The sequence below is a fragment of the Selaginella moellendorffii genome, unplaced genomic scaffold, assembly GCF_000143415.4.
Source record: "Selaginella moellendorffii unplaced genomic scaffold, v1.0 SELMOscaffold_113, whole genome shotgun sequence".
Classification (NCBI taxonomy): Eukaryota; Viridiplantae; Streptophyta; class Lycopodiopsida; order Selaginellales; family Selaginellaceae; genus Selaginella; species Selaginella moellendorffii.
Genome location: NW_003314374.1, coordinates 290,458 through 315,163, shown reverse-complemented (window position 1 = coordinate 315,163; position 24,706 = coordinate 290,458). Strand labels below are relative to the sequence as shown.

At 44.7% G+C, this 24,706-nt stretch overlaps 6 protein-coding genes across 8 annotated transcripts; 2 read left to right on the top strand and 4 right to left on the bottom strand.

Moving 5' to 3' along the window:
• Window positions 1–6,306: 6,306 nt before the first annotated feature.
• LOC9660553 lies at window positions 6,307–8,594 on the bottom strand. The gene is made up of 7 exons (XM_024664708.1): window positions 8,590–8,594; window positions 8,177–8,224; window positions 7,955–8,051; window positions 7,372–7,614; window positions 7,086–7,320; window positions 6,882–7,032; window positions 6,307–6,833 (listed from the first exon to the last, which is right to left on the bottom strand). The coding sequence occupies exons 1-7, from the start codon at window positions 8,592–8,594 to the stop codon at window positions 6,722–6,724; spliced, it is 891 nt and encodes a 296-aa protein (XP_024520476.1). The 3' UTR covers window positions 6,307–6,721.
• Window positions 8,595–8,890: 296 nt separating this feature from the next.
• Window positions 8,891–10,701, top strand: LOC9660552. The gene is made up of 6 exons (XM_024664726.1): window positions 8,891–9,245; window positions 9,301–9,547; window positions 9,603–9,759; window positions 9,809–9,914; window positions 9,970–10,317; window positions 10,368–10,701. Exons 1-6 carry the CDS (start codon window positions 9,144–9,146, stop codon window positions 10,644–10,646), a joined length of 1,239 nt encoding a protein of 412 aa, XP_024520494.1. The 5' UTR covers window positions 8,891–9,143; the 3' UTR covers window positions 10,647–10,701.
• Window positions 10,702–11,370: 669 nt separating this feature from the next.
• Window positions 11,371–13,599, top strand: LOC9659990 (beta-hexosaminidase 3). The gene is made up of 13 exons (XM_024664720.1): window positions 11,371–11,736; window positions 11,794–11,958; window positions 12,010–12,121; window positions 12,169–12,239; window positions 12,284–12,414; window positions 12,465–12,530; window positions 12,579–12,679; window positions 12,738–12,797; window positions 12,848–12,881; window positions 12,934–13,032; window positions 13,085–13,144; window positions 13,196–13,446; window positions 13,495–13,599. The coding sequence occupies exons 1-13, from the start codon at window positions 11,548–11,550 to the stop codon at window positions 13,593–13,595; spliced, it is 1,440 nt and encodes a 479-aa protein (XP_024520488.1). The 5' UTR covers window positions 11,371–11,547; the 3' UTR covers window positions 13,596–13,599.
• Window positions 13,600–15,904: 2,305 nt separating this feature from the next.
• LOC9659989 (ubiquitin-activating enzyme E1 2) lies at window positions 15,905–19,754 on the bottom strand. 2 transcript variants are annotated; one of them, XM_002990868.2, is made up of 7 exons: window positions 19,582–19,754; window positions 19,195–19,496; window positions 18,919–19,136; window positions 18,066–18,860; window positions 17,144–18,009; window positions 16,648–17,080; window positions 15,905–16,588 (listed from the first exon to the last, which is right to left on the bottom strand). In XM_002990868.2, the coding sequence occupies exons 1-7, from the start codon at window positions 19,641–19,643 to the stop codon at window positions 15,995–15,997; spliced, it is 3,270 nt and encodes a 1,089-aa protein (XP_002990914.2). In that variant the 5' UTR covers window positions 19,644–19,754; the 3' UTR covers window positions 15,905–15,994. The 2 variants fall into 2 exon arrangements, with proteins under 2 accessions (XP_002990914.2, XP_024520511.1); XM_024664743.1 differs by having other exon boundaries at window positions 16,648–18,009.
• Window positions 19,755–19,831: 77 nt separating this feature from the next.
• LOC9659988 (THO complex subunit 3) lies at window positions 19,832–21,674 on the bottom strand. Of its 2 annotated transcripts, none has more exons than XM_024664746.1 (11): window positions 21,509–21,674; window positions 21,364–21,459; window positions 21,099–21,228; window positions 20,948–21,039; window positions 20,818–20,886; window positions 20,708–20,765; window positions 20,538–20,655; window positions 20,379–20,465; window positions 20,236–20,314; window positions 20,018–20,153; window positions 19,832–19,963 (listed from the first exon to the last, which is right to left on the bottom strand). In XM_024664746.1, exons 1-11 carry the CDS (start codon window positions 21,665–21,667, stop codon window positions 19,929–19,931), a joined length of 1,059 nt encoding a protein of 352 aa, XP_024520514.1. In that variant the 5' UTR covers window positions 21,668–21,674; the 3' UTR covers window positions 19,832–19,928. The 2 variants fall into 2 exon arrangements, with proteins under 2 accessions (XP_024520514.1, XP_024520515.1); XM_024664747.1 differs by having other exon boundaries at window positions 20,538–20,637.
• A 1,284-nt stretch (window positions 21,675–22,958) lies between these two features.
• Window positions 22,959–24,557, bottom strand: LOC9660551 (thylakoid membrane protein slr0575). Its single transcript, XM_024664748.1, has 9 exons — window positions 24,288–24,557; window positions 24,188–24,234; window positions 24,010–24,112; window positions 23,870–23,956; window positions 23,724–23,807; window positions 23,497–23,631; window positions 23,398–23,443; window positions 23,280–23,344; window positions 22,959–23,210 (listed from the first exon to the last, which is right to left on the bottom strand). The coding sequence occupies exons 1-8, from the start codon at window positions 24,513–24,515 to the stop codon at window positions 23,286–23,288; spliced, it is 789 nt and encodes a 262-aa protein (XP_024520516.1). The 5' UTR covers window positions 24,516–24,557; the 3' UTR covers window positions 22,959–23,210; window positions 23,280–23,285.
• Between the last annotated feature and the right edge of the window lie 149 nt (window positions 24,558–24,706).

Genomic DNA, 24,706 nt, shown 5'->3' with positions numbered 1-24,706 from the left:
GAACACCTTGGTGCGAGTGGGACCAAGGACATGGTGAGTGAGATAGGGACACCTAATCTCAGTTGCTATGGACCCTTGGCTGTAAAGGTTAGCTTGGGTGCACCGCCAAGTGTGGGGGATGCCCCTGGGGTCATGGTCAACAACTTGAAAGTCTAGAAGACCAAGTACCTTTTGGCAACTCTGTTAAGGTGCCAAGGTGAGATCACTATATGGCTAAATAAGGACAAAGTCCTTGGTTGGCTAAGGAATGAAGTTCCTGATTCAAAGTGTTGATTTGAACTATTTATGATGTTGTGGCTTGGTCAAAATGACCAAGTGGGAAAAACACATAAAGGAAATGATCTGTGATAGTGCGATGGCATAGTGAGTTCGAAGAAAGTAGTCTCTATAAGAGACCCATGGGAGGGTCACAAAGTTGGGCCAAGGATAGAGCCCACAACAAAAAATGCTAAAGAGACATACTAGGGATGAACACCCTAGAGTCTTTGCTATAGAATCGAAAGGATACCTCGAGAATGGAGGTAGCAATCCGATGTTGCTAGGTGCAACAATCAAGAATAGGAGCAAAAGACTAGTGGCTAAGAAAGAGCCATGGGAATAATAGGAAAGAATTCAAAAGGCAAAGTTAAGCTAAGAACATTAATGTGTTGGGGGCTAACTAATTGAGGGAAAGGCAAGGTGTTTCCAAAGATGGATTCCCAATTGCTCTGATTTGGCGAAAGAGGAAGCTCTAAGGGAGGGAGCGGTAAGGTAGCCAAATGATAGGGCCATGGCTAGCCCTAGCACAAATTATAATAACTGGAACTTAGTGCCTAAGGAAGCACGAAATAGAAGAGAGGATGATGGTGCCCTCAAGTAGAGAACTTCCTAAGGTGGGGAATGTAAGCTCCTGTGTTTGGACTTCCCGGGAGGTCACCCAACCCAGTACTATTCAAACCCAAGGACGCTTAACCCCAAATATCCCAAGACCCTTAACCGATTGGAAAAGGGGGTGCACTCTTATTCATGGGCCCTTTCCCTCTATATTTGAACCCCATGGATCGTCTCTCAAGTCGTTCCCTTTGGTTGCTTATAGGGAAGTGGAGTTGCACAATATGTGCAAATGCAAGGTGTCGGAAACACCTAGGAAATTGACTTCAAGAAAGTCAAAAGTAAAAGTTCCAAAGTGCAAAGGTTATATTGATGAAAATTGAGATTACTCGAGAAGGGGTAGTGGGATTGAGATATAGATGGTGTCTTTAATAGGTTTAGCGAGAAATAAACTAATAAAAGGAGAGAACCACTACAAGTGGTCCAATCAGTTTCTAAGTTGGAGAGACTATCCTCCTTAGAGGACGGGTAAAGCATGGTGAGCCTTCGATATCAAACCATTGACGAATATTGGTGAGGTGCCAAGAATGGAAAGGGTAATATATGTTGGTATTACTTTATAACATAGTTTACCGTTTGTGAGGACATCGAACTTCGTCTATGGGTGGTGGAGTTGTCAAACACAAAATCCCTAGGCCCCAAAGTGGAGCCGAAAGGGTGCCACGTGGTAGTGGCTGAAGTGAAAGCCAAACAAGCGTAACCTATTTGGACTAAAAGCTCCGACTTGAAAGGTCGAGAGCGGGAGTGGAACTCCCAACGACATGCTTGAGGAACAAGCACGAAACAAGCAATAAGTGAGTCTCTAGAAAAGGGACACAAAAGGACCAACACATGACATGTGGAGGAGTCCGAGATGGACTCGAGATGGACCCGAGATGGAGTCTGAAATGGAGTCCTAGATGGACCCGAGATGCAGTCTAAGATGGAGTCCGAGATGGACCCGAGATGGAGTCCAAGATAAAGTCCGAGATGGACCCGAGATGGACCCAAGATGGAGTCTAAGATGGAGTCCAAGATGGAGTCCGAGATGGACCCAAGATGGAGTCCGAAATGGAGTCCGAGATGGAGTCCAAGATGGACCCAAGATGGAGTCCAAGATGGAGTCCGAGATGGAGTTTGAGATGGATCAAGATGGAGTCCGAGATGGACCCGAGATGGAGTCCGAGATGGAGTTTGAGATGGATCAAGATGGAGTCCGAGATGGACCCGAGATGGAGTCTGAGAAGGACCTGAGATGGAGTCCGAAGTCGAGATTGAGACCGAGACCGGGACCAAGACCGAGACCGAGACTAAAACCAAGGCTAAGGCCAAGACCGAGCCCAAGCCCGAGTCTGAGTCTGAGTTCGAGTCCGAGTCTGAATTCAAGTTTGAGAGGGTGAAAGCCCAAAGTGTTCATCTCCCAAACCCTAGGGGGTTTGATGAGCTCCAAAAGTATAGTAGGGGGAGGATTGTAATGGAGCCAGTTTGGCCAGGAAAGGTTAGTTTGGCCCAAGAAGGCTATACCCAGTGTTGGGTGATGAGCTGCCCACTGGGAAGTCCAAGACTAGAGTGAACATGAACTGACAAGCGGGGTAACTTGGTGAAGTGTTCAAGAACCAGCTCTAGTTTCCCCGGGATATCGAATGGTCAATGCTCCTAGTCCAAGTGTGGGTGGCACTACCTACTTGGATACTTAGCGTGGCTCAACGGAACCTCGCTCTAAGCCCATGGTTAGAGCACCCAAAGGCAGGAGGCGGGGAGAGTACCCACAAGGCTCGCGTAAGGCCATGGTGTTCCGAAATGTTGCCCCAAAGTCCCAGACTGTGAAAAGAAAGAGGAGCCACCCTCTAGTGTAGAGACCAAGGATGTGGTCAAGTGAGGAGGAAGTCCCAAAGGACCATAGGACTTAGTGGTTGGGCTTGTGGGCCTTGATCCAGTGGCAGTGTTGGTGAACACGGCCATAGACGGAAAGGGACTTGGTGGGGACCGGAAAAGGGATATTGAAGAAGGTTATTCCCCATGTCTGTGGGCATCCTAAGGATGCTAAAGAGTGAATCTGGGATGATCGCTCATGGACGGATGGCCCAGTCTTTGAGAGACGGGACTGTGATGGAGGTGGTGTTAGACCACCGATGTGACCAAGGTGAATGGGTATAGCCTTAGCGTAACGGGCTGATATGTCAGTGGTACCTTGGGGTGTCGGTCATGGGATCAAACACGTGGAGCACTTGGACCAAGTGCAATGGTTGAGTGGCATGGATGCCATTTTTGGGGCTAGCAAGTCCCTAAGTCCAAAATAGGACTTATGGAGGTTGTGAATGAGACTCTTTCAAGTGGTCAGAGGTGTGGTTAAGTGACTAAAGTAAAATGGAAAATTTAGTCGCTTACACTTGCTTCATGTTCAACTTTGCCAACTTAAGCTTGTTTTGCATATCCTCCAAGAAATCACAAGCATGAGGTACCAGAACCAAAGGCAAACTCAAACTCATGAGAAACCTAGGCTCATAGCTATACATCACCATAAAAAGAGACATGCCAGATTGATGAACATTATTATGAGTAAACTAAAGCAAAGGCAAGTACTTCTCCCATACTCTCTATCTAGTCAAGTTTCCCATAAAAGACATTAGCATATCTTTTAATAGCTAATTCATGCATTCTATTTGCCCATTTGATTATGGATGCTCACCATTACTCATGCTCAGCTTAGTTTCTAACTTTTTAAAGACCGTTTGCCAAAACTTGGACATGAACTTGAGATCCCAATCACTCACAATGTCACTTGGCAAACCATAAAGATTGAATAACTGGTCTACAAACAACTGAACTCAAGTTCAGAAGCTTTTATCATCATCTTCACTGGGAAGAAATGAGCCATCTTCGTCAAACAATCCACAACAACCCAAATAGCATCATTTCCTCAAAAAGTCTTGGGCAAACCAGTGATAAAGTCCATTGAAATGCTATCCCATTTATTCTCGGATATATATAAAGGATGATAGAAGCTAGCAAACTTCTGATGATCAACTTTGACTGCTTGGCAGGTCAAACAACCACGTACATACTTTTTAACATCTGACTTCATCCCAAGCTAAAAGAAATGCCTCTTCACTAACATATACATTCTCAGTACCCCTGGATGCCCAGCACTTGGCATATCATGACACTCAACAAAAATTCATTTGATGAGTTTGTCAACACGAGGAACCACCACATATCCCTTCTTCACTAAAATTCTATTTCATATCTCGAATGACGCAAACTTGTCACCCTTCAAATCTATAGAAGTGTCCCTCAACAAAACCTTCGCACGAATATCAGTGATAAAGGAGTTGAAGTCAGTAAACTCCTTAAGCTCATCCAAAATATCACTGGATAGCTTCACAAATGAAATAGAATTTACCATTCTAAATAATGCAACAGCCACTTTATTGTCACCTCTATGTTTGTACCAAATTTTAATAGACATTTCCTGCAGGAACTCTTGCCAACAAGCAAGGCAGCCTCGAAGATTCTTTTGTCGACTAAAATACTGGAGAGATTGATTATCTGAATCCACATAGAAGTCTAATCCATACAAATAATGTTGCTATTCCTTCACAACAACAATCATAACATACAACTCTTTATCTCGAGTAATCCAAATTTGCTATATGGCATCAAACTTATGGCTCATGTATGTGAGAGAATGTCTAACTTGAAGCAATACAGTCCCCAATAACAATATCACTCACATTATTGCCTATTATTGACTATAAATTCCACCACAATCATCTTAGCATTCATTAACCCCTTTAAGACAATCTTTATCTTGATATCCAACCCTGTGGCAATGAAAACAATTGCCTTCCACCTTGTCCTTCTCTACTGGTCCAAATGAAGTTTCTTAGCCTCATTGCCATCTTCATGCTTTGAGCCACGATAAAACAACAGCCATTTCTTCCTCGAATATGAAGCATTGGTGGGTTGGTCATCACGTTAACTACCCTGTAGACCATCCTGTTGACAAGACTTGACTAAGTTGACTAATAGTTTAGGCGAAAAGATCTAAGCATTAGTGATAGCATAAGTCAACGTTGCTAGAAAATCCTTTTTGACTTTTTGTTGCACATCCACTAAACTCAAACCTTTAATGAAACATTGCACCTTTAGCAACTCATTATAAGTGCCTATGGGACTAAGGCCATGAAACTTGTGGGCATACACATCCAAAGACAAAGTCCTCTACTGAATTTTTAACAACTAATTCACGAGATCAACCTGTTCAAATTTCTTGACAAATGAAGTGTGGAAAACCTTCGTCAAATCAGTCTAAAAAGTCAATTTTGGATTAATTTTGATGTAATTCTTCCACTATGAAGAAGCATGACCTGTAAGCTTTATCACAAAAAAATTAATCTTCACCTTATCTTTATAAAGATTGTGAAACTAACAACTTTTTCATAATTCCAACCAAAAATCAACTTTTTAACTATTATAAACATCTAGTGATAACTTCCATTCCACAATACTATAATCCTTAGCATGCTTAACATACTAATTGAAATCACAGACATGAGATTGATTCAACCCTTGAGGGTCTATGCGAAGCAAGAAATCCTTAATAAAATTGACAGAATCCTTAACCTCCTTAATGTCACTTTGAACCTGGTGTCCTTACCACACAATGACATCATCAAGAGTTTCATCCTCATTGTAATAGCCATCATCACTACTGTCATACTTTTCATTAAGATCAATATTTTGCTTATTTACCATCCCTAAAAGAATGTGTTGCTCTAATACCAATGAAATGAACAAAAAAGTGAACCTTAGGCATAAGCCATAGAATAATACTGGAATATTCCTGTGGTTCATGTCACATGGTTTCAATGAGGACCGTCACTACAATCATGACTGTAATGCTAGAGAAACATCATATCAAAGTTATCTACAACTATGAGATACTCCAGCCATTTCCCAAACTCTTCACTTAAGATGAAGTTGAAAGCTACAATCTTTTGGGGATGTTTATCTTAGGGACTTGCAGATGGGAATTCTATGAGAAACTTATTAATTATGAATGAGGTTATTATAAATGAGAATATATTAAAGACATTCCTTAAAAGTGAGTAAAAACATGCATTTCAAAGCTTCTAATCATTGTCAGAAGTAAGTCCTATTGAACTAGCAAATGTTTATTAAGCTTTTATATGAGGAGGGAATTGATGGGGTTGACAGTGAGGACGCCAGAGGTAACTTTGCCATTAGTCATCCTCAAACCATCCAGAACATAACTCCAAGTTGAACCCAACACTCCCACGAAAAGATCACACTCTCCAGCGATCAACAGGTTCACAAAGCTATTATCAAAAGCTTGCCTCATTCCAACTAATGACATATATTCCGCCATTCTGGTATTTCCAGCCTGCCTTTGTACCTAGTGTAGTAGAAGTTCCAGTCTTTGTACTGCTCAGATTCTTCCATAACGTCCTAAAAGTAATAATAGTCTCTTAGAATGTGAAGAGGAAGTTATATTACCTCCATTTCTGTCGAAAGCCATACACTCTTTACATCTGGAAATCTCCGGCAAAGAGAGTTGGCAAGCTTCATATACTCATGAAAGGGAATAATCTCCATTTCTCTTCCCTTGTCCTCCTGCCTTACATGGATGCTAACCATAGGACGTGGCATCCATGGCCTGCAGCTCTGCTTCTCCAAACTATTAATCTCAGTCGACAATGGAAGAGGTTTGTCAACAAGTTTTGCTACTTCCTCTCCAAATGACCTATGCCTTGCTAGGTTCATAAGATTGCAAAGGTACTCACTTGGAAAACGTATGAGACAGAGGAGTGCCTGTGTATAAATCTCTGTTTAAATCTTAGACTAGCTTCTATAAACTTGCCTGAGCTCTCCACCACCTTCGATGGTTTGCGTTGTGATTCACAAGCTTTCCATCCAGCTCCACAGTTGGTTGCATTGCTTTCCATGGCTCCCCCCAAGAACTATGGTTGTCTATTAAAACCAAGCTACATTTACTTTCTTTCTCTCACCTGGGCACAAGATTCCATTGATCCCCGCTGAAGTCCTTAACAATTCCCTCTCTCCTGGCCTCCTCCTGCATAGAAAGCTGCAATGCCCGTGTTATGCACTCCTCGGAGGCCTCCGGAACAAAATAACATGACCAGCGACCATGACTTGATCCTGAGCATAGTCACAAAATCTTAAATACTCTCCAGTCCAAGAATCTCGTTCACCTGCGCAGCCTTTGTGTTTGGCCCCATGGGTGATAAGAAACCTATTCTCAATAATAGCTGCTCCCAGCATTCCAGCCATGGACACCATGTCCGATCCAACTCCAACTGAACTACTTGTTTCGTGCCAATGTGCCAGGAATTTCGCATCGCTACAGTTTCGGGGGTGTTGGTGCAACCAAATATCACGCTGGACGCGCCGTGTGAATGGGAGATTGTCCTCCTCAGCTCCATTGATCTGTGTAAGACAACACTGAAATGAAAGAAGTTCCTACCAATTAGAACGTACCCATGCGGGAAATTCTCTTGTCGAGGTGGAGTCGTGATCGAACTTGGAATTCATGGCGCTGCAGTGCTTGCAATCTTGGAGGTGAGGGCCAGCAAACTTCATCACGGCTCTAATATTGCTGTCGAGATCGGCGTTGATGGTTCGATCCAACTCATTGCTCCACAAATCAAACACTGGCCGCCAGCTGAGAATCAAGAGGACCACAAAGAGAATCCAAAGCGCAAGCCGTTTGAACATTTTGCTCTGAAAATATAGAATTAAGTTCACATTTTATTTGGAAAGCACCACCTAAAAGTTCTAGGTTATTCTTGCTCACCAAATAAATCAGGAGATTAACCTTGAGTCCACGAAGCGTGGAAAAACAATCCAGCAAAGTATTTTGCTCAGTTTAGCTGCACAACTGAGATTTTAGAGGAAAGAAAACCCAAGATCAGAATGAGAAATTAATACGTCAAACTTCAGAGTTCCAAAAGCCCTGCCAGTTTTGCTCCACTAGGAACTTCTATGCTCCTAACTACTGAGAGGCAAACAGGTGTGTGGTCCTAGATTTGTTTTATCGTGGCTGTGCTCTCGATGCACGCACCGTCGAATAGCATGCTGTCATTTTCGGGATTTGGCTGGCAAGGACAAGAAAATTTTGCACTAGCCCGATCCAGCCTGACGTAAGAAATTGACGCGTTCTGCAAGGACTTTGGGAAAACTGGTTCACATGATAGAGCTTGATATGAACCTCATCGATTCCTCGACTTAGATCAGACTCGGAGATGCCGCAAGCAGGAACTTTGCTGATGTGGATGAATTGTACCTTGTGGGAATCTTGTATGCGAGAAGCGGTGTGTGTTCTCTTTCCATCCTACACAGAGTTTAGCAGACATCGAAATAGGCACCTGTAAGTTCTGTACAAGGCCCATCGCAATCAACTCAGCCATGAGTTTGCATCCAGAGTATGCATTACTTAAAAGCTCTCTCCGTTTGTCTAGCCTCTGCAAGCATACACTATTTTGTACGGCTGGAAACATGCTAGTGTAAACCGGGGGTTTCCCTTGGTTTTCACGTATTAATAAAGATCCGTGTTTTCATGTTTCTCTCATCAAATGAATTCTTCTGTCACGGGAAAATGCTTCAGAAATTTGGTCGACCATACACAAATCTGCCACTGCTTATCTACGAGAACTATACTAATACCAACGAATTGAAACAAACATGAACCAAACTTACCCCATAATGCGTCGTGATCGCTTTATTCTTCCCAGAAGTCCGATTTGTGGCAAATGCCAATGGTCAAGACAATTAAGTAAGCAATGATTTTCCCTAAACACAGTTATTCTTGGTGCGTGGAGTGAATTTCTTCAAGGTATCGGGACTACGGACAGAATAAACTCTGACGCGAGGGGTTAGAAATTGAAGATTTAAAATGCCTTTGTTTGGTCTCACCAAAACATTGGTAATTACCAGCTGTCCACTAAAACAATCCCCCAAGCATGGAGTCTTTCAGATATTTCAAGGTGCATTGTCTAGCCTTACTTATTATTTTAACATCTTTTCTAGTAATTGATTATCATCTGAAGCAAAGAAATCTTACTAGAAGCAGCATTAGATGGTCACACCCTGACACAAAGGTTTCAAGCAAGGTGAAAGCTTTAGTAGATATTTGGAGCAAAGGTTTGGATCAAGTGATCCGCAAAGATACCAGTAGATTCAAAGCTCCAGCAGGAGTTCCTTTTCCACCTCACATCCAAGATTGTAAAAGATGCAATGAGCTGCATACAAGGATGGATCGTCGTGGAAAAGATGGTGAACTGCCTCCATGGAACTTGTGGGAAACTGCTATTGGGGAGGATTCACAAGAGAGCATCTCGAATTTGATACCATGGGCAAGTATCACCTTAACATGAAACATTCTAAGAGGGAAATTTCTTTTTTCTACAGATTAGCGGTGGTAATGACGACAATCTTCCCTTGACAAGGCTTGTGCAGCATGATTTGTGGCTCCACCAACACCCCAAAGATTGTAGCAATGCAACATTTCTCTTGGCACACTGGCACAGTGATAGTTTTCCTATTGGTGCTGGTTCTCAAATTACATACCTTTCATCCATACTTTCTCTAGCTGTGAGTGAAGGAAGAGTTTTTGTTACATTGCCTTACCATGGAGCAAACCATCAGGGATGCACAGGTTTGTTAATATTATGCTACTGAGAAAAATTAATTGAAGTATCACTTTCTTCCAGGACAAAATTATATGAGGTGGTCTTGCTATTTTGCTCCGGAGGCCTCTAAAGAATGTATCAGTCGTGCTATGGAATTATATTCTGATGAGAATGCATGGAATCAAGGGATATTAAAAAAATCGAACAACACCCTTGGTCCGTGGTCTGGTGTACCAAGGTTTGTTTTATTTTATATGGTAGATCCATTAATCCAAGGAAAAGATTAGGATTTGGGGTGAACCATGGAAGAAAATGCGACTAACAGAGGAGTTAAATGGAGCAGTTTTGGGAGATATTTATTACTATAATAAACGGAGGTGGTGGAGAGCACAGGTATAAGTTATAGAAACTTTTCTTTTCCTTTCTCTTGAAAATTCTTTTTATGAAGGCTTATCGTTATCTAATGCGTTTTCCAAGTGAGTATCTTTGCAACTTATTAAACCAAGCCCGACATCAAGCATTTGGAATAAAAGCTGCTAGAGCTATTGTCCTCTCTCTACCAAGAGATTTGCCAGTTAACTTCCTGCAAGAGCAAGCCCAAACTCCCCTAGAGGAATTTGTGTGGAGCAAGTATGGACCTTGGATTCCAAGACCTATAGTAAGCATCCATGTAAGGCAAGGAGATAAAGGTGGGGAGATGACACTCCATCCTTTCAAAGACTACATAAACCTTGCAAACACGTTGAGAAGAAAATTTCCAGACTTGGAGAACGTATGGCTTTCCACAGAGATGCAAGTAAGAAGAAAACTTCTTTTTGAAACATTTTTTACATTGCTTTTCCACAGAGCGTAGTTGATGAGACCATGGATGTTAAGGATTGGAAATTTTACTTCACGAAGGTGGAGAGGCAATCTGGGACAATTGCCATGACCAAGTATATGAAATCTCTTGGCAAGAGGACTGCATTTGACAATAGCTATGTCAATTTGATGATGGCTGTAGAGGCTGATTTATTCGTTGGAGCTCTGGGATCCGGGTGGAGTTATATAATTGATTGCATGAGGATGACCAATGGCAAACTCAATGCGGGTTTTCTTAGTGTCAATTCCATAAGCAAGGATTAGAATTAAAGGACATTTGGAAAACTTCCACCATGGTATATGCCTTTAAATATCGACTTCCAGCAGTATGTAATAAACATTCACTTAAGATTTAATACAAATGCAGTATTTAGGAGATTCTTTGAAAGAATGTCCTTTTAAGAATAAGAACAGAAACCAATTGCTATAGCAGCCCCAAGTTAGTGTCCGAGTGGAGGACCTTCAAGGCCGATAGCTAGCCGGGAAAGTAAAATGGCGAGTCCTTGAAGAAAGAGATAAAACACAACACATGAGAGAAGGGGAGCAAGGAAAGAACCTGTGTATAGGAAGGCCACTAAGCACATGAGGACAAAGGTCCAAGGGTGAGCACCCTCAACCTTGGGGTTGTAGTTGTGCGGGTGGCTGGAAGTCAAAAACCCTAAAATTGTAAATTACTTTGCTTACAGAAATATCTTAGAATATACATAGATTCCTTAAGAAATATTCCCAATAATATACTGTTTGTGGAATAATTAAAAGAATAATTTCTTAGTGAATAAATTAGGTGAATTATGACAAGATAAAGATAGGTTGGACTGATCAGCATGGGTTTGGAGAGTAGCGTTGGTGGTGAACTGGTGAACAATCAGAAGAATTTTTCTTATTCAGTAGGTGTATACAATTTGGGTGACTGGAATTTTTTTTTCTAAGATAATAAATAAGGAATGACAGAAATGAAAACACTAGCACAATGCTGTGTAAAAAAAAATTGAGAGGGATACTGATAGTTGTTGTTCTATATCTTGTAGTGGTTTTGTTCACAATCACCTTTAAACTTTGGAATGGGAGCCCATGGGGTGTAGTTTTGAGTGATTGGGATCATCATGGCAGCTCAAGTGCTTTCATCTTACCAGCACCAAAAAATTACTCCAAAGGCTCCCTCTCTATGACACTGTCTCCAAAATTTAGTATATACACCTCAGCTCCACAGGATTTGGTTGTCTTGCACGCAGGCATGGATCGGTACACTGCACTGATTAGTGGTCAAAGAACGTTAGTACAAGATTTGGTGATCAATCCACCAAAGTTTGTTTTAGACAAGCTTCGTATTGATCTCTTCTCATACAATCAAAGCGTGAGAGCAAATTGAGACTCTCCCGCTTGTTTGGTTCTAATGTTGATCTTTTAGCAGCTCCATATTGGGACTGATGAATCTTACCACCTCCAAATTCCAGATCCTTTGGATCCAAAAAGCGCATTTCTCCAGGTAAGAAGATCTTTTATTTGTAAAAGCATTTGTTTGTTGGTTGGTTCGAACAAGGCAAACACTGTCTATGGAGCCCTTCGAGGATTGGAGGTAATAATTGAAGAAATTAGTCAGGCTTGTTTCAAAGTTTTTGTTGCATAGACTTTCAGTCAGATCTGCAGATACAATGTTGAAGCAAAAACTATTTTTTTGGAGAATTGCCCTTGGGACATTTTTGATGAGCCAAGATTCTTGTATAGAGGCCTTTTGATAGGTATGAATTTTTTTTTCTTTTAAATCTTAATTTTGCTAAATAACTAGATACTGCACGACATTACTTACCATTAAACACAATAAAGACTATTATTGATTCCATGGCCTATGCCAAGCTAGTAAGTGCTTTGGCTTAATAATTTATCAACTTACTCTGTTCCAGAACGTTTTGCATTGGCATATTTCTGACGATGAATCATTCCCTTTGGAGATCCCTTCTTTCCCAAAGCTTTGGAATGGCTCTTACTCAAATAAACAACGCTATAGTCTCGACCATGCAAAAGACTTAGTCAAGTAAGCTTTAAAAGGGATGAGAATAATAAACTAGTTAGTAACTATCTAAGGTATGCTGAACTGAGGGGTATAAGTATAATGGCTGAGATCGATGTTCCAGGGCATGCCCGTTCTTGGTATGCAGTTCTCTTTTATGCTTTATGAGATTACTTTGCAATTTACAGGGGAGTTGGATATCCTCAGTTGTGGCCTTCCCAAAATTGCAGAACTCCACTAGACGTGAGTAAGGAGTTCACGTTTGAAGTGATTGATGGCATCTTTTTTGGTAATATAGATGATATTTATTAAAATTCTAAAATATTTAGTGCATGCAAACTTGCTAGATTTGCGTAAGGCATTTCCATTTGAGCTGTTACATATTGGAGGAGACGAAGTAAATACAAGTAAGAAGTGATGAGTTATTATTTTTTTATTAACTCTTTGATAATATCAGATTGTTGGGAAAGCACAAAGCTTGTTTCTGAATGGTCTGATATTCTCAAAATCAAATTCGATTGAAACTAGATACCTTTATGATAGGTTGGGCAAGCACAATTTAACAGCCACACAAGCGTACAAGTTTTTTGTGCTTGAAGTACAGAAGCTAGCTATGAAACATGGTTATGTTCCTGTGAGCTGGTAATCCATGCATTGCATAACATGTATTTATTTTTCTCTACAATACTTCTAGGCAGGAAGCATTTCAAAATTTTGGATCAAGCTTGCCAAAGAACACAATCATCCAGAACTGGTATAAGAAAATCAATATGCGGTGTTTCAAAGTAAAACTATGTTGTTACAGGCTTGGATCTGCAATTGCTCCTAGTGTGGTCAAGTCAGGACTGAAGTGCATAATAAGCGAGCAGGCTTCATGGTACCTGGACCATTTTGAAGTCACATGGGAGCAGTTTTACAACAAGGAGCCATATGATAGCATCACTGATGGTAGAGAACAACAACTAATTCTTGGTGGTGAAGTGTGTATGTGGGGAGAGAAAGTGGATGCTAGCAACATTCACCAAATAATATGGCCAAGAGCAGCTGCTGCAGCAGGTAAGTTGATTTTAACATTTTTATTCATTTTATTCATTCTTACTATAGAGAAGCTTTGGAGCCCATTTTCTGTCACAAATCTAGGTCCACACAAAGCAGGTGATAGAATGGAAACTTTCAGAAGATTATTAAATGAAAGAGGAATCTAACATATTATACATAACTGATTATTTGATAACTAGAAATTGGTGGCTGGTTGGCAAGGAAAAAATATCAAAGCTAATCTTAGTTTCTAACAGTTGATAAATTGCAATACATGGCTCAATTGCTCGAGCTCCAATTGCTCAAGCTCCCAAGTCCCACCATGCTAGCTCCCGCAATTCTCTAAGTTTTGCTCTCCATCAGCAGTTGAACATATGTGTGTCGAGATGTCAGTCTCGATCAGCTGACGTGGCATGTCCACGTGGTCATGAGTCATGTCCTTTGAGTCATGTAAAAAGAGTCGGAACACAATGAACGAGCTCATGAGTGTTATGTCCATCCCTTTTTACATCACAACAATGTGGCATTTTTATTTTGGGTTTTTTCTTGCTCCTTTAATTCCATTTCCCTAACTTGTTAAAATCATACATAGTTCTCTAGATGTCATACACTTTCCTCAAGCAAAGGTGAGAAGTTTGGGCTCATAGCAAGCATTGTTGTTTTGGAATGAAGGCAATTTCCCATATGCAGGAGACCCAACCTACATGCCCACCTCATAGGACCGCAACTGGATTTGATTTTTTTGACCTGGGGCAATGACACATGATTCAACACAGCTGAAAGTGCATCGAACTGGGTTGTTGTTTGCATATCGAGCAGTGAGGAGCTCCATAGAGATACACAGCACTGGACAGTTCCTTGTCACATTTAGAAGAGCCATACGCTTGCACATGGCAATCTAGCTCTCTCACAGCTCAGAATTTGTCAAAGAATTGAAAATCCTACTTCAACCCCTCTTAAAGCATCAGGCGAGCTCCATGCCATCCAGCTCACAAAAGTTGATGAATTGAAGCTATCCCTTACTATCCCCCATTACAGCCACCAAATTGAGCCAAGCTCTTTGACACATGCCTATGGCTTATGCCCAGAAACCAAGTAACTCGGCCCAGCAAACACCAGGGACACCACGAATCTCTCACCCAACTCACAAAAACTCCTCAGCTGGGTCTTCTCTTGCTGAGGTGGAGGAAGTCAATGAGTGAATCTCCCAAAACTCCTGGCAGTACATTAGATTTCAACAGTGAGGAAGTTTTCTCCTCTTGTGTGTCTCTGATGGGTGATGGCTCCACTTACTTGTGCGACTTGGTGCCAGACTTACGGGTTGAACTGGTGGTGACAGACTTACAATCACTTCTTCGGCCATTTGGATGGATTCCCTCGTGAGGGCAAGGAGAGGATGAGCACTCCATAGCGGCCTGGGCCTGGGCAGCATGAGGAGGACATGCATACAAACTTCCATGCATGCAAAAAACTTTCCATATACAAAAAAATGTTACAAAAATGTTGTTTGTGATATCATTCTAAATAGTGAAAATAAAAGGTGGATTACTTTTTCCTTTTCTTAAATTATTACTAATGAGAGGAAAGTGATATCCTCCCAGTCACGCATGAAAAATACCATCGAGGTACCATCTGTTTTAGAGCCTCAGCCCAAATCCTCATGCTGAACTTGCTCAAATCCTTGCCATCCAGATCCTAAATGCACAAAGGAGAAAACTTAAATTAAAACTTATCTTTGTGGTCCCAAATCAAGAGCAACAAAATGCCCTTCCAAGACAAATGCTCATGTAGTCCTATCTTGATACTGCCTTAATTAAGAAATAAGCCAACAAAACAAAATACAAAATTTTGCTCGGTCCACCAGCGGCTTGATCCCGAGGTCCGAGCTCATCAAAAGGAAGTAGCGCATCATTCTTGTCTATCCCTTGTCAAGCCCTTGGGCTCCAGGATCACTCCCAGCACCTATCTCAGACTGTGAGCAACGAGCGACCAGAGTATTCATGCCCACCAACCATGCTCAGTGCACCTGCCTTGGCCAGGCTGTGCAGCTTGCTTATAGTCGTCAGAATCCCAAGATTATGGCATCCATATGAAGGAGAGATACACACAGCAATGATCTCAGACTTGCATACAGCAAGGACACTTGCAATAAAAAACCTTGAGTTTACAAAGGCTTAAAGGTTAGAAAAGCCACTTTAGGTCGTTCACAATATTTGTATCAGCTCGATCAGGAAGAAGCCGTTGTTGTTGCGCCAAAGGTAACTCTTGCAATCTGTTGCTTGCTTAATAAGCAGAGCGAGCTGAAAGTGGGGCAACGGGCGCTGACTGGGAAGAAATTGCAACAGCCGTTGCTATGACGTTCGTTTTTTATCCTGTGCAGGTGGCTGTCTCAGCAGTTGCACGTTTTGCTGCGAATAGCAAGAGATTACCAGGATTCTTGGAAATTCCTGCTCGCATATTTTAATTAACATCTTGATAATGGAAGAAACCACTCTATTTTTATTTTTAAGTTTTTCCGTTTTCCATCGAACAGTATAAATGTCTTGACTTGGTTTGGACGAGAGTTCTACCTAAAGCAGATTGAAACCAGTGGCACGTCCCAGTCCTCGCCTTCGTCGTCCTCGCACGCCACAATCACGTCAAAGTGCTTCCTGTTTGGAGGGATGTCCAGCTTCGCCACCTCCTTTGCGAGCTCCGACACTTTCCTGCCCAGCCGCTCCTTGTGCCGCGGAAACAAGCTGTTGTAGAGCAGGCTCTGGCCACACGAGATGCTGTAGGCTGTCAATCCCTTGGCCTGGAACCACTCCAGGAGCTCCGTCAGCGTGAGGTCCCCTTGGATCACCCATCGGTCCCAGATCGACCAGGCCAGCTCCCCGTGCTTGAACGACTTGGGAGGAACCGGCTCGGCCATGGAGAAGAGCGGCAGGGCCAAGTTGGCGAACGTGTTCCTGTAGTCTTCCACCCCCTTGTCCTGGAAAACCTTGTACAGCTCCAGGCAAACCAGGCCAGTCGCCAGTGCCGTCGTCGTCGCGATGGCTGGAATGATCTTCCCGGCTATGAACTTGGCCTTGAGCTTGTCCACCTCGGGGATCTCGTAGTTTCTCGCTCGCATGTTTGCGAGCGCCGCTATCAGCTCCATGTGATAGTTTGTGTCATCGTCCTGTTAAAACGCGTACCATTGTCAGTAGAGTTCATGAACAAAAGAAAAAAACTTCGAACCTTCTCGAATTGGATAGGAACGAGGCGGAATCCCGTTGGCAGCGACTTAGTACCGTCGTCCAGCGTGCTAATCAGCTGATCGATGACGGCAGCGTCGTCCAAGCTGGAAGCGGTCAAGTTGGTGGCCTTCTCATCGGTGACAATCTTCACACCCTGCTTGGGCTTGAACTCTGGGAGATTGATCTTGTCGACGACTTCACCAAGTTGCTTCGGGTCGAGCACCCACACGGGCCTGGGGATGCCATACGTTTCAGCCCGGAGGATGGCCGCCGAAGCTACGAAAGAAAGATGAGAAGGATCGGTTGACGAAAACTGAAGAGCTCGCGGAAAGCGTTTCGGTGCAGACCAGAACCGAGCTCCGGAGCTTGTGGTTGAATCCTCTGGAAACGTGTACGTGAGCTGCTTGACTCTGTTCACAAAGTAGTCCTCGAACCTGGAAAGCATGACGCAAAACAGTAAGGTGGTGGTGATAAACGAAACACAAATTTCCAAATACCTTTTCCTCGCCCAGACGATGCAATCCTCAAACGTGTGGCACCTCTCCATGACAAGGCACTCGACAATGCGCTCGAGCATCTCTCGGGACAGAGCATCCCCAGCGGACCTTGCGGACGACTTGTACTCCTGCGGATTCGACAGAAACGCGTTGGCTTCGGAAGGTGTCTTCTCGAGCAGCCCCTCAAACTCGGACCTTGCCCACGTTAAGCAGTGGTCGATGTTGTGGGGGAACGAGTGGAGCGTACACATTGGAGCTTGCTTCTCGGGAGGGTCTCTGGACGCCCCGTAGTTCTCAGTTAGATGCGGTATAACCATCTGCGTGTTGCACTTGGGCCCCAAGGTTCCAGACTCGAGGAGAGGCTTCTGGAAGTAGACAGCCCTCGAATCCACGTAAAGTCTCGCCTTGACGTTGTCCAGAGCATTTATCACGACGTCCAAGCCACCCCAAAAGACGTCGTCAAATATGTTCTCTGTATCCTGGCTGATACGGTTTTGGAGAGCTTCAGCGTTAAGCGACGAGTTGATGCTCAGAGCAGCCGTGGACGCAACCGTGGACTTTGCTTGCCCGATGTTCCAGTCACGGAAGAGAAACTGCCGGCTAAGGTTGCTCTTTTCAATAACGTCGTCGTCGGTAACTGTAAGCTTTCCACTCCCGCAGGCTACACCCATGAGAGCCAGATTCTTGAGGAACTCGCAGCCAAGAGCACCGGCTCCCACAACGAAAACCTTCGCATTTTCCAGCTTCTGCTGCACCTGCCTCCCAAACACGGCTATCTGAGCATCGTAGCGGCCACCTGTAGGAGCAGCGTCCTCGGCCGAGAGAGGCTCAGATGGAACGGATTCGAGCGAATCGAAGTAAAAGAACTGCAAAACAAAGCACTCAATATCTACGCCACGGACAAGAAAAAGACAGCGCGCACCTGAAACAAAGGATGGAACTTGCCGGAGCAAGCTTTCAACACTTCCTGCCCAACGATGCCTCCAAACATCGCAGCCATGGGATTCAAAACGGCTTTTGATCCACTTGCGAACTTCGTAAGAATAGACTCGTCAATGTTGTCGAGCTTCTGATCTCCCGCACTGTCGTTCAAGCGCTTCGCAATGGCGATGAGCGCCTGTGCATCCTCCCCGGATCCTGGAGCGGGAAAACGTCCTTCTTGAGCACAGAACGCATCCAAGGCACGGAAGGCCAGGTGCAAGAGCGGAGGCCTATCGAACTTGGAGAAGTCGCTCAGAAGAAAATCCCCCGGGTTTTGAATTGCTTCCTCCAAAGTCTTAAAGTTCAAAACCTTTGGCTGTTTCACCTGCGTGACGATCCCCCCGGCTTCATAAGCACAGTAACCAGTCGTGTCCTCCTCCAGAGTGAAAGAATACGGTCGGGCATTCTTTATTTTCCTGGGCCGCCCATCGTTTAGCTCCACCATTCCCTTCACTTCGTTGAAGAGAACCAAGTCGCCGTCCTGAAACTCCAGCCTCTCGTCGTCGACGCAGCAGACAACAGCCGGGTTGTCATTACTAATCGACGCGATGATCCCCGTGTGTGGTTCCTCTCCATCCACATCCACCACGGTGAAGTCCGGCCCAAAGTCACAAAAGACGCTCCCAAAGATGCCCCTGATGTCTGCCTTGATGAAAGCAATCGGTGGGCTGTGGTTGTGGCAGAAGTTGTTAAATCGGATACCCTCCTCCAGGCTTGAATCGGTGAACACGACCACCTAGGTAGAGATACAAGTTGGCATACTATTCCAGAAATTATTTCGAAGAGAATAGTACCTGGTAGTTCGACAAGATCTCCTCCGTGAGCTCGGTGGTGAGCACCGAGATATTGACCGCGTTGTTTAGTTCCTTGAGCTTGTCAACGCAAGCAAAGGCCCTGTTCTTCCCCACGTCCGCCTCAGAGAAGTAGAACTGGGAGGAAAGATCCCAAAGCTCCACCGTCCCGGAGTCGTGAATCGTCACGGACTTCACCCCCGCCAAGATCACGTTCTTGGCTGCCACAAGGAAAGATCATCAAATGGAAATTTCGTGATTTTTCTATCAATCGCTTACCGATCTCGACGCCAAGCCCTTGCAACCCCGAGACGAGAACGTTTGCCCCGAACAAGCGGCGCATCGTCTCGCGGCCATAGACGGCGAGCTGCCGGCTGTGCAAATCCTCGTCAATCTCCACATCCGATGGAACCGCCGCCGTGCCGCCATCGCCTCCCATGACAAGGTCGCACTGCTGTGCCGCTAGGGCGCTGGAATCACCCGGCCGGACGCGCTTGGACTGCTTGCTCGAGCCTTCCTCCCCTGTCGCAGCGGTTCTCTTTTTGGGTAGCATACGGTGTGACGCAATTGCCGCGTTGAGCCTATCAACACACCCAAAGAATCCCTAGGTAAGAACCCTAAAATATCGATCCAGAGAATGGCAAAGGGGTTTTTGTGAGCGCGCACCCGCTGGTAAGCAGCCTGAAGAAGATGACGACCGCGACCAAGAGGAGGAACGTTTGGATCATCAGATGCGCGCGCGCGGCGAGAGGAAGCAAAGCGCCAAAGAGAGAATCGCTCGACGCCGCTTGAGAGGAAAAATTCCCGTGCCCAAACCCTCGCCCACGCCCTCACGCGCCTCGCGCAACCCTAGCTATGGCGGTATTCCACTCATCGACGGGTCATGACCCAGGAAAGAGAGGAGAGAGGGGGAATATTGTCCGGGCACAGCCGCGAATATTCGCTGCCAGAATGTGCGCGAAACATCTTCAAAGCTACCAGAATATTCCTCACAAACAAATGGAATATCCTGGTCAGGGACTTTCAAAGCCATAGATTCGAAAAACACCTGTGACAAAAAACGATTTTTTTTCGGAAGGAGAGACCGATGAGCAGTGCATACCTTCGTCGGTTTGGTACTTGTCGACTTGCTTGTCCGCTGCAAATGCCAGGAGATTGTACTTTGGATTCCACTCGACGCTGTTCATGGCTGCCCGGCACGGAATCTGGTGTACCGATCTTCCAGTTTCCACCTCCGCCTGTGGTAGGCAGTCACAGCTTTCCGTAAGGTTGATCCATCTCGAAGCGAGAGAAAAGTGGGAGCAGAAAAAAGTAGCTTACAATTCCAATGAAGAGATCTTCGCTCGCGGAAGCAAGGTACTGGCCGTCGTGACTTATGCTTATCGTCCTCACAGGCCATCTGGAGAAAAAAGCGTTCGTTTATGTGAAGTTTACGAAAGAGAAGTATAAGTTGGGCTACTTACTCGAGTTTTGTGAAGGTCCTAACACACAGCATTTCGGACGCATCCCACAGGCTGACCAAAGCGTCCGCGCTTCCAACCGCAAAGTATCTGAGAATGTAGAGGGAAAAAAGGAAAAAAAGCTGAGGAACTTTTCACAGGAATTTCGAGCAGCAAACCTGCCTGCCAGTAGGATCTATAGCGATGCAGTAGCAGCCGGCTGTATGACCAATGAGCGTCTGGAGTGTTTGCAGCGATGGATACGATAGAACCTCGACAGTCCCTGCAGTACCAAACCCTCCTGAAACACTCAATATTGAGCAGCTCGCGAGCAAAGGTGAAAAATACCTCACCATTCCCAGTTGTCAGGAAGAAGAGCTCCCCAGTGCTATTCCAAGCTATTTCGTTCACCTGAAGTGGAAACAAGTACTTAGAGCCTCAAAACAATATTTATGCTTCTTACTTCATAGGCAAATTTTCGTTTTTGGAGAGGCTTGAACTTACGAACATCAATAATGGTAAGCTCGTCGTCCTGCAGGTAGATCTTGGTTGGAAGAGAGCCAAAAGAAAGGATTCCATTGTCACTGGCTTACCCTGTTACCGACAGCAATGTGTGTTCCATCTGGTTTGAAAGTGATATTGATGTTCTCACCACTCAACTCAACCTGCTGTGAACACTTCCCAGCTGAAAACGATTGAGTGAGTGGGCTGACGAGAAAATAGAAGATCAATCGCTATACTTACTGCGAGCATCCCAGAGACGAACAGTCTTATCCCCGGACGCTGTCGCAAGAAGGTCGGCGTGTCTGGGGTCCCAGCACAGCTGATCGACGCTATCACTGTGTCCTTTAAGTTCTATATCCTTGTTCTTACTCTGAAAAGAAAAAAGAAAGAAAAGAACGGAAAAGAAAAATCCGTGAGCACGAAGAAATTTGTGTTCTTACTCTGTCAGATACAAAGAAACGAAAACATAAAAGAGGATTTCGAGCGCCAAAGAAAAAGAACTTACATGCCCGTGAGGTTCCACATGCCAAATGCGAGCAGTCTGATCGATGGAGCCAGACGCGAGCTTCTTTCCCGTGCAATTCCAGGCCACAGAATGTACCTGGCAGGAACAAAGCTTGAAATTTCTCCTAGAAGAAGTCTCCACAAACCTTCTTCTTGTGGCCCGAGAACTCCCGGACGTGCAGTGCCTTGAAATTGATCTTCTCCGAAGAGCCAGGCGCGCTCCCGCCACTGCTGCTCACGATCGCCAGCGGCTGCTGCAGTGGCTGCTGCGATTGCTGGGAGCGCTGGATTTGCTCGCTCGCCATTTGCCTGTAAACCCTAAAAACCTAAAACAGTAGAGCTTTAAATCAACATTTTTTTAATAAACCAAATTACAACTAAGTTTTACAAATGATTACAACAGTCTTCAAAATGAATCTTTTGGTCTCATGCTTTACACTAGCAAGATTGTGTAAACAGTATGTGAATGAATGAATGATTTGGAAAATTCCCTTGAAGTCTTGAGTTAGATTTCTTATATGTCAAAAACATATTTATTATGTGTCAAATTACAAATGGGATTGAATTATTTGTGCGGTGTTGTCCACACAAAGTTTCGCCTCTCACAATCCTGAAAGACAGTGATCCGCCATGGCACTTGCGCGATGATCTTGTCACGCACCACCGCAAAGCTCACCTGATCACGCGGTGTAAACCTGTCGAGCTCGTTGAACCAGAGGCACGAAAACAGATTCGCGATCGGAGTGTGCTCCCTGATGATCACACAGCTTTCAGGAACGTCAGTCACCAGCGGCATCCTGGTGGCGCGGTCGTACGGGACGGGACCATCTTGCGTACGGTAGAACTCCATCTGCGCATCAAGCTTGGTTTTGTTGTCGTACCTCTTGTATCGAATGATCGCCTTCGCCTCGTCAAACGCATCCGAGCGCACGTAATGGTTGGCGATGGCCATGGTATCGCCGCTCCTTCACAGGAATCTCTCGAGCATCTGGATGGGATCCACTACTATCTGGAGCTTGGCATCAATCCAGATGGAGAAGCGCGCGTTTGGGACGAGCCTGTGCAGCAGCATCTTTGGAATCTTTCCCTTGGATCGGTTGTCTCGCCCGTATGTGGCGCTTCGTACGCGGATGATCCTCCAGGCCCCGGTTTCAGCTCTTTCTCTCTGGAGAGTTTTCAGGGTCTCGTCGTCCACAAACATTGCGACGCTGGTGCTGGTGCTGCTCAAGTTGGCGGGCGGCTTCAACACGTCATAGTCGCCGAAAATCGCAGAGGCTACGACGATTCCCTTGCATCCTTGGAGGTAATCCATGTCGGCCTCCTCCTGGATCTCGAATCCGGAGCCCTTTCTCCCGGGTAGGACTCCGGCCTGGCGAATCCACACGGAACTTCCATCGACTCTCTGATCTTAAATGATTCTCGCCGTTCTTCGAGGCTGCAACGTGGTGTGGAGTCTCCAAACTCCCAGTGGACATAAGTGAGAGTCGAGAGGATGAGCTTTCAGATCCACAGGAAGGTAGCAAACCAAACATGGAGGAGAAAGATTACCAAGGGATCTGCTGCAGGGATGATCTTCTTCAAAACTTGTAGGTGGAAGAACACGAACGACATCCTCTCTGTAGATTATCACATTCCATGAAACCCATGAAGCGACTATCAAGGAGAAACTTTGCGAGGGTTTCTTTGCCCATTCTCCTTTTCTTTGAAGGTAAACTTCACTCGGTTGGAGAGAAATTGCGAGAATTGTGAGACTTTCTTTCCCCTGTTGATTCATAGCACTGGAATTGCCTGAATCGCAACTCTAGGTGCTGAAATTTCGGCCGATGTAAGCTTCATATGAATTTAATTCTGTACAAATTTCCAAACTCGGTGAAATTTATAGAGAAAAATACAATCTTTACACAAAGTATTACTTACATTACTTTATACAGTTCCACCATCAGCAATCAATTTCACTTCGAAGACGCTATCGCCGGTCGATTCTGCGATAGTAAAGAAGGATTAAAAACTTTCAAGAACACGAGAAAACTCCTACCAATGTTGGCTGTCACCCCGGGGCCGAAGAAAGATGTGAATTTGGCCTGAAAGAAACAAAACAAATGTGATTTGTGGCAACCAAGAAAAGTTCGCTTACTTGACGAGTGAGAAAATCTTCGAGCTGGAGAGCCTTGGCTTTGAAGACGAGGACGAGCGTGTACTTGCCTTGGTCACTCACTTCCTCGCGAATGGATTGGAGAACTGGGCCATTGCGAGCTTGGATCCCTCCTCCCTGCGAATTGAGCCTCTCGATTTTTAGTTTATACTCGCAAGTGTTGAGAATGCTGCTGTACCTGACTGAGAGGAATTGGCTAGTTTTTATACCTGGCCGTAGCGAAAAATTCTCTTGAGCGCCTCTTCCAGGTGCTGCTCATCTCCGTATCTATACCGGATCACGTCTTCTCTAACCTGTTCAAGCATCACGAACGAAACCATCTAAAAAAGGAAACGAAGAAAACTTTCCTTTTTACCTGCTTGAGAATTGGAGTCGCTTGTGATTCTCTCAATGCCAGAGCATCCGCGTAAGTTGTGCAAGGCACGGGCTTGAGCTCAGCATACTGAAAAGTTCCAAACAAAGATTAAAGCTCCAGCTTCATGCATGACAATATACCTTGAGCGCCATTCCAATGATCGCGAGTGGAAATCCATACGTTAGCATCAACGAGGACCATTCTGATCCTGGTAGAATGGTAAAGTATGCGCCAAAACCATATCTTCATATGCGAAAGAACAAAAAAAAAAAAGAGAATTCATATCAACCGATACTTTCTTTGTAACTTGAAGCTTACGAGAGAAGTCCTGAGCCGAGAAAGAGTCCAATTGTTCCAAAAGATGTCTAAAATCAACACAATGTTTCCCAATCGGCAAGAAAGATCAAAGTCAACACACCTTTGTGATCGACCAGCTGTTATCAGGAGCAATTTCCTTGCTCTTGGTTCCTGAGCTTGCCGCCGGAGCTGCCGCATCCAAATCAACCCCAGCCGCTCTCACAATGACACGCCTGATCGCCGCGCCATTGCCGCTGCGAGTAACAATCCAGTGCGCGGAATTCCTGCGAGAGATCGGCGCCGCAAGCCCGACCGGCGGAAATCCACACGCTCGTCCAATGGCCGCCATAGCCAACACCACCACACAAACAAGGGCGCCTAGATTGCTTGAATCTCCGCCGTCGATTCAAAGATAATCCCTAGCCACGTGTTCTAAAGCCCTAACGAACCTCCGCCGTTGGATGCGATTCTAATCCAGCGGCCAGATTCAAACTCTTTCATGTACAGCACACACACGAGAATGTCTCCGTCGCATTCCAC